Source organism: Vombatus ursinus, unplaced genomic scaffold (genome assembly GCF_900497805.2).
Source record: "Vombatus ursinus unplaced genomic scaffold, bare-nosed wombat genome assembly UNPS02014772.1, whole genome shotgun sequence".
Classification (NCBI taxonomy): Eukaryota; Metazoa; Chordata; class Mammalia; order Diprotodontia; family Vombatidae; genus Vombatus; species Vombatus ursinus.
Genome location: NW_020954550.1, coordinates 22,486,551 through 22,499,024, shown reverse-complemented (window position 1 = coordinate 22,499,024; position 12,474 = coordinate 22,486,551). Strand labels below are relative to the sequence as shown.

Genomic DNA, 12,474 nt, shown 5'->3' with positions numbered 1-12,474 from the left:
CGTTCTGTAAAGGTAAACTGAGTTTTGCATAAGCATTACTCGAGCAAATTGTAAACAGAATGGACTGGACGAATAGATAATTGACTCTTGATCATCTTTGTTAACGGAAGGAAGCAGAAGCACAGATAATTCACAAAGACAGATAATATACCCCTTGTATAATTGTTTTACACATATTTGAATATAGGGATATAATGGCCTGGGAATTTGCATTTTCAAATAAGGTAATAAAAACACACCTATCTGACTCAAAATCCTTCCCATTCTGCTAAGTCTTCCTCCCCTCCCCTACTTCCACCCCTATTCCTTTCCTTTACCCCCCAATCCCATCACTTATTTCATGCAGAGAATGTACTACTTCAATTCTCAAACTAATTTAAAATACTTGCCTAAAATCAAGTTGGACTTTTTCTACAGACCAGTGGGTCCAAATCATCCTTAGGGTAGGGAAATAATTGTTTTGGCTTAAAAGGCTTTCTTTTCCACCTTCTGCTGGTCATCAAATTATTTAAATTAAAAGGGGAGAGGGAAGGTAAATAACAAAGTTGGTAAAAATTTGAATGCCAGTTTTGCAAATAACCATATCCTCCTCCCCCCCAAAAAAACCACCATCTGTAACATTACTAAAAATTACTGCATGGTTCTTAGTACAGATCCTAGAAATGATTTAGGTAGCCTGTAGTCTTGGGTCTAGGACAAAGACAATTTTTAAGTACTAGGTAAACATCCAATAAAAATGCATTTTAAAATTAAAGTAATACTTTTTAAAGCACTACCTTTTTTTCCCTTAACTACATACCGGTGTGTACAAACACTAGGTGGCCCTCATTGATGTGAGCTTGGGTGAAATTCAGGATGCTTGTATTTGGAAAAGATTTCAGAGCCAAGTGACCATTGCTGGGAAGGGTGACAGAGTAGAACAGTTCTCCTGGTGAGGAATCAATGTCTTCTGCACAGAGATCACTTTGGGTTATTTCAGTAACAGAATTCACCCAGACCTTAAAAATAAAAGCACCACATATCTTATATGGATTGAATCAAACCATCATTACTTTTCTAAAATGGCAAACCGTATCCCTCCCTACCCCCAGATCAATGACTTTAAAATTTCACGGCAGAATGACATTATTTTGAAACATGAGACTTTCTACCATGCAAAATATATGTTTAACAAACATAGCAACATGTCATGTGTTTTATCTGACATTTTATACACTACAGGGAGTTTCAATCGAAAGTATATGCACTTTGAGTAAATGACACAGAATCACCATCGATGAGAGTTGGCAGGGGCCTTCACAGCCATCTAATCTAAGCCAAGACTTACAAGGAGGGAGAATCCATCATGTCTCCAGGCATCCAATTCCACTTTTTGTCGCTCTAATCGTTAGGAAGTTTTCCCTGATATCAAGTCTAAATTTGCTTCTGCAACTTCCAACCACTGTTCCTGGCTCTGCCCTCTGGCCAAGTGAAATGTCTAGTCCTTTCCCCATGTGACAGCCCTTCATATCCTTGAAAATGAGTAACATGTCTTCCTTGAGCCTTCTCTTCTCCCCACTAAGCACCCCCAACTCCTTTACCTGAGATCTCATGGCATGTACACTTGAGGTTCTTTGGCAGCCAGATGGTACAATGGATAGAATGCTGGGCCTAGAGTCGGGAAGACCTGAGTTTAAAGACCTCAGACACTTTATTAACTGTGTGACCCTGGGCAAGTCACTTAACTTCTGCCTCGGTTTCCCCAAATGTAAAATGAGGATAATAATAGCATCTACCTCCCAGGGTTGTTGTGACAATTGAATGAGATAATACATGTAAAGCACTGAGCACCTGGCACCAAATGACAACTCTCCCGAGCCCTGTGCTTTCTGTTCTGTGACTGTCTTCTCTATCCAGATACCCAATTACCTCTGGGCTTCTGAGGTAATTCAAAATGGTACCTTACTAATCCTATTGCAGGCAGCACAAGCACTGTTACTTCGGGAGTCAGTGGTCATAACAGCGTCAGATGTTTCTCCATTGTGAAATGCGTCTATACCCTGGTACGGCTTGTATCATTCACACCCTACCCACAACCACTGTGTGCTCTGTATGTTATGTGAGGACTCCCCCCGCCCCACCCACTTTGTGGTTAAAAGAACCCCATGTATTTAATTGCTGGATTCCAATTGGGAAATTTTGGGGAAGAATACTGGTGATATCCTATTACCCTGAAAACCTCTCAGGACCCTTGGAGCCACTAGGGCACCTGCTAGAGGCCCTGTCTTGATTCTCAAAGACCTATGAATGAATTAAGCACTTGTTGTTTGTAAGGCACCATGCCAAGTGCTGGGGATGCAAATGCGAAAGAAAGACAGTCCTTGCCTTCAAGGGAAAAAAATTTAAAAATTTTTTAAAAATGTTTGTTCCCTCCCTCTTCCTTTGCCATCCAGGTTGCCACATTTATTCCTAATTTTTATCTACTACATATTCATTCCTATGTATTTATTCCTAATGAAAATTATGCTGTTAAAAAATGACAGCATAGGGGCAGCTCAGCAGCGCGATGGATAGAGTATCAGCCCTGGAGTCAGAAGGACCTGAGGGAGAGGAAAGAAAAGGATAGCATGTAACCTAAGGAAGAAAATATTCATCTGTTTCTAGGCTTTCTTGAGAACAATACACTGCTAACTGACACACGTGTTGCTGCACATCTCCTTAAGATCACAGGACTTGGTAGAGTTGTAAGGATCGGGATCTTAGATGTTCAGCTTCCTCACTGTGCAGAAGATGAAACAGGTTCAGAGAGGTGGGTGACACCCAGCATCACCATACTATGTGGCCTTTGCATCATCCTCACCCTCTGGATAAATAAGCATTCATATAAACTCTTCTTAACCTTGAAGTAAGAATACACAGGGCGACTGATGTAGAGCCGGAAGAGTCCTTAGAAATTCTAGCCCTACACTATAATGTTGCAAAAGAGGAAAATGAGGTTCAGACAAGTTAACCACGTTCCCAAAATCACACAGGTGTGGCAGAACATAGGTTAGTTAAGATTAAAATTCCTCTCCAGTGTCTCTGGACAAAAATGTTGTTCTGTTTTCCAATATCGAACATTTCAAAATCCACACATGTTGTTTGAATTCAGCTTCTTTCTCTGTGAAATGGACAAGTTGGTCCAGATTATCTCCAAGGTCCCCTTTCTAGCTCTATGTTTATGAGCCTGAATTATTTCAACATGGAGTCTACCATTTTGAAGTTCTACTTTTTTTTCTAACCTGTATTTTATTTAGATCACATGAGAGATACATGGAGGAGGAATGTGATGTATTAGAAAGAACATGGCACTCTTAGAAGATCCGGGTTCAAATCCTACCTCTCCTTTCTGGGCCTATTTCCTCACCTGTAAAATTAGGGATTTGGACTAGAAGACCCCAACTGCCTTTTCCAGCTCTGTGACAATAACGCCAGTTAGTGGTCTTATCATAAAATACCATAAATGGTCACATTTATAAATATCTTAACATTCAAACTGCACATACAAAGACATTTCTGGAGAGGTGGGGAACACGAGAGGGGAAATTAAGGAAGGATTCCTGTAGGTAGTGGCACATGGACTGAAAAAAAAACATGTGAGATAAAGTTATAAGACTGATTTTGTGAAGCTTATAAACCAGCAGTTCTAAAAGAGATGGCTTAAAAATGTTTGGTGCAATGGGAATATCAGACAGTTTGGGATTCTTACTCAGAGGTGGAGGTGAAGAGGAAGAATATTCCAGGTATTGGAGGGGAGGTGGCAGCCTGCACAAAGGCACTTGAGGAAAAAGATAAAATGTCAAGTGTGGGGAGTACCAAGTAGGCCAGCTAGGCTAGAGCACAGAGAAGATGAAGGAGAAAGATGTTCAGTCACGTCCAACTCTTCGTACCCCAGTTTGGGGTTTTTCTTGGCAAAGATACTGGAGCAGTTTGCCATTTCCTTCTCCAGGCACACAGGGTTAGGTGCGTTGCCCAGGGTCACCCAGCTAGTAAACATCTGAGGTCAGATTTGAACCTCAGGAAGATGAGTCTTCCTGACTCCAGGATTGGCACTCCATGCACTGTGCCACCTAGGTGCCGACTTATGTGACCTACCTAAGATCAAAGACATAAGTAGTAGAAGTGAGATTTGAACCCAGATCTTCTGATTCCAAATCTAACCAGTGGATCAAAAATTTAGAGCTGAAAGGAAGCTCAGATGTCATCTAGTACAGCCCCCTTATTTTAATGTTAACCAATCAACCCGCATTATTAGGGGTTCCAACCAAGTACCAGATACTGTGCTATGTGCCAGAGTTACAAAAAATGCAAAAAACCAGTTCCTGCTCTAAGGAAGCTCACAGTCCAATAAAGCAGACAACATGCAAACAAATTATATTTTTAAATATATATGTTATATATTGTTATATATATAATGATATATGTTATATATATAATTATATATGACATGTTACATACAATTACATGTGATTATCTACCATATATAATTATACCTACAGATGTATACATATACATAATATACATATATACAATTTTGTGTATGTGTGTAGAAATAAATAAAAAACAGATGGCCTATTGGGCTCCTTCCACAAGTCTAAGAATTCTGTACTGGGTCTGACTATAAAGTAATGAGGGTATGTGTGTGTGTGTGTCTGTGTGTGTGTGTGTGTCTGTGTGTCTGTGTGTGTGTGTGTGTGTGTGTGTGTCTGTGTTTCACAAACATATTTTCGTCCCATGACCTCTAGAACAGGCTTGCCAGAGAGAACAAGGCAGACTTCAGCCCTTCACTGGATTCTGTGCTTAGAGCCTCAGACGGCTTTCAGATTGCACAAGATTTCCCTCAAAGGCAGGCAGAGCAAAGGAGAAAAAAGATATATTCACGTGGAGAAAGCCACCTAGGGAATCAGAGTCAACAAAATTGCTCCGTTACCAGAAAGTCTCATCCCACTCTCTTGTCTTACCAACACAGACGGCTCTAGCCAGGGCTCTCCTTGATCTTATACGTTGCCTGTAGAAAGTCTCCCAGTGGAAGGGGGCTCACAGATAGCCTCATTACAGGAACTGGCATCACTGCTTCCTCCTTGCCCTGATGACTCCAGCACCCTGCCTTCCTGATTACAGTTACACAAATAGCCAAATGAATGCTTTTCTTTAAACTGATATTCCCATTGCCTCAAATATTTTTAAGGCATCTCCTTTAGCACTGCCTTCAGGGCCAGTTTATAAGCTTCACAAAATCAGCCTTACAATTTTATCTCACACCTCTTATTTTTTTTTTTATTTTTATAAACACGGCACTATTCAACATCTCCTACCTTCTTCACCAGAATTATAGCTGAATAATTTTTGACAGTTTCCAGAATAACATTAGTCCTCAAAGGATGAGTGGTTTTTTGTTTTTTTTTTGGCAACAGTTAACAGCATTTTTTTTTAAGTTTTTTTCCCTCTTAATGTAAGGTCAGAAGAAAAATAAAATAAATAGAAATAAGTTTCAGAAACAGATACTTAAGGAGGAAGAAGAAGGAATCATCAGCATCCAGGGTGTCTTAGGTGAGGTCAGCATGGACAGAATCTGCCTGCCTACTTCTCATGGCCCTGAAATCCATGACCATGACAAAAGATGAGCATTTTCTACCTTCAGAAAAATGTACTACAAGAATCTCAAAGACACATCCTCAAAAGCCGCAAAGTCTAATCACCTGAATTATGTAAGTAGCATTTAGGTTATTGTCAGTTCCAGGCAAATTGTTAGTAAATCTTTCTAATTGCTGGTATGTGGAATATAAGGCTGCAGCTATCATTCACGTGGAATAAATACATACTAGAGTGCTTCTGTCTTTTTTTGCTGGGGAGAAGGAGGTAAGAGTGGAGGGAGGAAACCAGACTTATAGGCTCTTTGTTACAGGGAACACTAGATGAAGAAACTCTTCTACCAATGCAATACCAATACTACTCCTGCTCCACAAAAAACAAACAAACAAACAAACAACAACAACAAAAAAAAACCAGACCTGGAAGAGTTGCCCGGGGCACTGAGAGGTTAAAGGACTCATCAGTTATATAATCAGTACATGATCAAGGCAGATCTCAAACTCACATCTTCCAGATTTTGAAGCTGACTCTTGCTTCTGTATCACTTAAAGGGTCTCCAAGTCAGTGGGGAAGTGGTTCAATTTTTAATTTTAATCAACAGTTAAAGACAGCTGCTTGAAAAAGAAAAAAAATGCAGCCTTCTACCTAACAAAATCCCAAGTCTCCTCTCCCCACTTTTCACCCTACAAGAAGCCTTTCAAATCCAATTCAAATATCTTATGCTAACTTGTGTGGGCACTCACATGGATTCTGGAAACTGTTAATGCCATGTCCTCCCAGCTCTACTCCAATGACTGGCAGAAACTCATTTTTTCCAACGCTACACACATGAAAACTAAATGAAATATGTTTTCCACTGCAGGGCCTCTACTGTGATACTGTCTTCTTCACCCTTCTTGCCCCAGCATACATACACTTCCCTGAAATGAAAGGAAAGTTGAACCCCTGAACCAAAGAATCATAAACCACTATTTTTCATTCTAATCTCTTCAGAAACACTTACCTTATTTTAGAAGCTCAACACATCATACACTTCAGCCCTTCTCTGATGCCTAATTTTCATTCTAATTCCTTCAGAAACACTTAACTCATTTAACTTAAGTAGCTCAATTTATTCTCTACTGACATCCTTTTCTGATGCCTCACTGTTGTCTGGAGGTGATCTCAAAGGTTCTGCCAATACTGCACATGGACTGGCTGGTCCTACCTACCTAGAAAGGCCTTAACTATGGGCCCAGTGATGAAATAAGTGTTTGTCATCCTAGGTACAGCCTAGCTAAGTGTGGAGAAGCTCATCAGAAATGAAATCACTAAGTGATTTTTCTTCTGTCCTCCCTTCCTTTCTTTTTAAAGATTACAGTAATTCAATAAGCTACTTGCTAAGCCACACAGGATTTATGAGCTGAGTAGAAAGACAGGGAACTTATATCAATGAGACAGGTCTTCTGCAGTATTAAAGAAGCTCAGATTATATTAGAATATCTTAGGCTGATACCTGTTTTTGCGTCTATTGTACAGGTTATAGGAACTCCAGGGAGGCAGAAAGATGAAAAGAAAAAAAAAATCACCTAAGACTTCCATGAAACTAAGAAGTAATTGTGCAAGAAGCAAACACATGAAAAAATTAAAATATCATTCTAATTTTCAAATTCCTTTAAAAATTATTAAAATTGCTTAGAAGAAAGTGGTTAAGGTTTGAATATTTCTTTTTTGTACACAGATGTTTTCACTTGTCTCTCCTATTAGATTGTGAACTCCTTGAGAGCAGAAAATAAATGTCTTTTATCTTTCTCAGTATCCCCAGTGCTTAACATATAGAAGGTGTTTAACAAATGCTTAGTGACTGATAGATGCTATTTAAGAACACCTTACTAAAATATTTCAAGGGAGCTAAGGTTTCATTTCAAACCTCATTTCATAAGATTCTATTCATAAGGTTTTCACTGATAGGCACTCTGCACTATTAAGATTTAAGAGTATCATTTAAAACAAATAAAAGCATGTAAAGCTCCCCTTCTATTTTTACAAACACATTGGGATATTAGGATATTTACTCACAGAAAAAATATCAAACACCCATAAGACTATGGCCCCAATTTGAACAAGCACAGAGTTATGTGCTGATGGTTATGCCACGATCCTTTTTTTTTAGGCTATGTTTTCAGGCTCAGCTGATTTTATTAATGAGCAACACTCCTTAAAAGTAATCAGAAGTTTCTACTCTCCATATAAATATTAAAGAAAGGATTAATATTAGAGACATTTATAAAGCAGGAAAACCGTAGCCCCCTTGTGGATACAGAAAGACAGCTTTACATAAAGCCTATCTATCACTTTAATCCATAAAGAAGATCAATCCAATAAATGTACAGCATTTACTCTGGGAAAGGAAGGCCCATTGTACAACTGCTGAATAGTTTATCAAGATGTAAATGATTTCCCAGGATGCTGGAATGGATGGAGTTACACATCTGTCAGCCATGAATTCTACTGTTCAAAGAGACTTTCAGCATGGAGAAGAAGAAAAATAATCTATGTTTATAAACCAGAAACTTACTAAAAGGACCAGGTACGTCAAATGACACAATAAAAAAAAAACTACTATAATTTCTCCTGTCAGCAAAAAGGCACTTTTAATTCTAATAATTACAAGCACATATTATAATTTTACCTTGAAATATAAATTTTCATCTTCCTCTAATTTCTTTGCCTTATGGATAAAAAAAAATGCACTGTATCAATTTGGCATAGCTTGGTTCTTCAACATATTCTTAAATTTTGGTCCTTCTAATGTTAAGTATAAATCAAGGGACCCGAGTCCTCTTCCCAGTTCAGCTATGCCAGAGGCTCATAAACCAGTCTTAGGGCTCTTAGCCAGCTTTTACTCTTTCCCTGGGTAAGGCAGAGACGGACCCCTGCCAGATTCTGGCCATCTCCACGTGACTATGGAGTGATTAAAGAATGAGAGAGAGAGAGGGGTTAGCAATTACATGATTGCTTAAACTCCTCAAGAAAATGCTAAAAGGCCGGATATTAGAATCAGTATCGTGGCAATAATTTTATACATATATATATGCACATAAAACATGATCTGAGATTTTGAAAAGTAAAAATGTTCTTCTATGCTAACCCCAAGTCTTGACCTCTAGCTATATTTCATGGTATCACAGGTTGGGTTCAAAGGGACTTCAGAGACCATCTAGTTTAACATTCTCATTTTACAAAGAGGTCAATTAAGTGCCTCATCCAAGGCACCAAGTGGCAAGACTTGAATTCAGGTGCTCTAACTCCAAATCCAGTAAATGGAAGTAAAGCATAGTCTTGGAGGGGCTTTTTGCTGTTGGGAAAATGGAGAAAGAGCCCTTCTAGTCTCCTGTGTTGGTAAAGTTAGCCCTCAGAATGAGCTGACTAATAAACTTGATAAGGAAGTCCCTATGTCATTCCAGTTCAGACAATGCTTCACTTCTCATCCACCTATTCACGTGGTCCACATTGCCATAGGTTCTATCACATACTGCCCCCTCCCCATGCCAATTCTACTTCCTACTACCACTGGTACTGGAAGAGTTATGTCATTCAGCTACCCTATGGATCAACGTGGCATCCCTAGGACTCCCCACACCCAAATTCCCTTCCCTGTCCACTATTCCCCTAAATGGGTCACCTCTCTACTAGAACATAAGATCCCTGAGGGCAGGGAACTGTCTCGCTATTTTATTTGTGCTCCTAGTACAGAGCATGGGGACTGGCATGTAGGAGCATTAAATCTCTCTCTCTTCCTTCCTTTGCCCTCAAGTAGCTTACATTTTCATGGGAGGAGATGAGACAGACAGACAGACTGACTGACTTCCAATGTGTGAATTCCAGGTCTGCTAAGAGGCTTTAGGATAGAGAGTTGGGGCATGGTATAAGAAAGCTCAGAGTACAGCCTACAGAGGAATGCAATCTTTTGTTCTTACGTTTAGTATCTCTGAAAAGATAGCACAGAGATTTGGGGTTGAGATACTATGGAACCTGGTCTCTAATTTCACAGGTAGAGGGAACTTTCAAATGATGAAATTCTCTCCATAAATGCATACTTGTGCCTTCTCTGCAACTAAGAGTCTTGGAGAAGTACCTAGAAGCATTAAGACTTGCCCAGAGTCAAACAGCCTGTATATATCAATGCAAGATTTGAACTCATGTCTTCTGGACTCTGAATCCATAGATTTCTCCATTACACTATGCTGCCTTAGAGAACAAAGATATAAAACAGTTTAAAAAGAACAGATTTTTAGAAATATGTATGTTCTCAGCCTCGAGGTCACAGGTTCCTACAGGGAACTACAGGGAATCAGAAATTCATCAAGGCACCAGAAAGACTTCCCCAAATCTAACTGCTTCCATACTTCCCAAGGTCAAAACTAACCTATACTGAGTCTTAAAATAGACATTTTGATGAAAACCAATTATAATAAGACACACAATGTTCAGCATGTATAAGGGATTTTTATTCTTAAAACAGTTGGAAAGAGGAAATCAAAATGTTTGGGAAAATCATGGAAATTATGAAAATTATGGAATTGTGGAAAAAAAGCAACTGTGAAAATATCAGTTAACTACCAACCCATATTCCTACACTCCCATTTCATATACAAAATCTTTATGAGAATAATTGATGCTTATGCATCCAGGACTTGGTGATGTTATAAAAAAGAAAAAGGCAGGCTTCAGTGGAATAATATTCTACAGCAGTCTATCTCTCTACAGTAACAAAACTGACTCAAGAGTGCAAAGAATAGGAGATTTCACTATGGTGATTGTTGAATGACTACACAAAAGCATTTGAGCAAAATGCTACCTTAAGGACTCCCCTATAACAACGTGTCTACCACAAATGTCAAAATCATCTAAGATTCCTTGAAAGATATAGTAAGAGATATATTAAGTCATGTATAAAATAGTGATATGTACATTAGCCATGAGCAGGAGGGAAACATGGAGAACACTACAGTATAACCCACAAGTTGCTCCCTACTCTGATTCATCCTCCTCTCCATTGTCAAAGTGATATTTCTAAAGTGCAGGTGTGTCCACGTCACTCCATCCACTCCTCACTCCCCACCAACCCACCACTAAATAAATTCTAATGGTTCTCTATCACTTTCAGATCACAGCCTTTGAAAACCTCCCTCCCCCACCTTTCCAGTCTTGTACCTTACACACCCCCTCTTACACACTTAATCTAAGATCCAGTGATACTAGCCCTCTAGATCTTCATCAAATAAGACACTCCTATCTCCTGAATGAGGATTTTCACTGGCTGTCCTCCATCCCTGGAATTCTCTCTCCTTATCTCTATCTCCTGGCCTCCTCAAGTCCCAGTTAAAACCCCACCTTCTACTGGAAGTCTCTCCTGATCCCTCTTAATTCTAGTGCTTTCCCTCTATTGATTATGTTGAATTTATCCTGTATAGAGCTTGTGTGTACATAACGTTTATTGACTAATTAACTAGTCACAATGTCAAAGCTACCAAGAGGTCAAGAAGGATGGTACATCCTGCCTGTTGGTATTTTGTGTTTTCCATGGAAAAAAAATTAAGGAGAGGAAAAAAACAAACAAACAACAGTGTAATTTTTTCAACAGAAGAAACTCAGAATAATTTGCTGAGAAACTAAGGCAGTAATTCCAAAGACCACACCCTACATACACATTTTATATAGGTTTATTTAAAACACTCAAATTCATTGCTTTTCCTCCTCTCCCCTGCATAGATAGATTTAAAGCCAGAGACTCATTGGATAGATCACTGGGCCTGGAGTAAGGAAGATAAAATTCTTAGCATTGGCTTGCTTAAGGTTTTCAGGAGAATTTCTCAGTTGCCTGCCCACCCCCCATCTTGAATCAAAAAACTTTCAATCAACACTATGGATATTAGTGGATTAAAAACTCTTGACCTGCACCAACCCTGATTCCATCCAGCAGTTAGGATAGGAAAGGGATAAAAGAGATAATGAGAAAGCATCTTGAAATATAGAAAGCATGATTATATCCAAAAGGGAAATAGCATATAAGCAAAATGAAGAGTATAAAAGCATTCTACAGATAAAACATTGTCTGTTCATCTATTGTTTTTTCTCAGCAGAATGTAAGCACCTTGATGGCAGGAATTATTCTGGTTTTTTTGTCTGAATCCCCAGTGACTAGCACATTGATTAACAAATTAATTGATTAATAAATTCTTACTGAACTGTTAAATTCCATAGTGTTTGCCATTAACCAAGGTTTAACAACTCTCCAGAAGTATACATATAGCAGTTCCATTCCCAAAAGGGCAGTATGAATGGAAGACACAGGAGACAAATTAGTATGGCTTATATTCTATTAATCTAAATCTTGACCTAGGAGCCTACTAATTGTATGCATGGGATACATAACTAGAGAGTTACCAAATACCATCAAGTACAGGAAAGACATCCATTCTTCGATCAAAATAAACATTTAAAGAGGTAGTCATTTTATATCATATATTTCAGGGAAATCCCTCCCTGGATCCTCCCCAAAAATGTAGGCCATATTCCTTACATAGAGGCTTGGGTGCAAAAAGATTCACTTTGTAAAAAGTCCAAAAGCCTTGACATAGGAGCATTTTAGTAGAATGGAATTTTAATTTATTCCACCACTGTTGACAATTTTTGTTGTTGTTGTACTAGTTAAGTCGTTTCTGACTATTTGTTTGGTTTGGTTTCCTTTTTTTTTTTTTTTGGTGAGGCAGTTGGGGTTAAGTGACTTCCCTAGAGTCACAGAGATAGTGAGTGTCAAGTGTCTGAGGCCAGATTTGAACTCAGATCCTCCTGACTCCAGGGCCGGTGCTCTATCCACTG

The 12,474-nt window shown here is 38.9% G+C and overlaps 1 protein-coding gene across 1 annotated transcript in view; it reads right to left on the bottom strand.

Moving 5' to 3' along the window:
• The window catches only part of LOC114044085 (chondroitin sulfate proteoglycan 4-like), a 116,370-nt gene that overhangs the window by 36,828 nt on the left and 67,068 nt on the right, over nt 1–12,474 (bottom strand). The window contains 1 exon segment of the mRNA XM_027863369.1: nt 800–998. Within this exon segment, the coding sequence (XP_027719170.1) occupies nt 800–998 (199 nt within the window).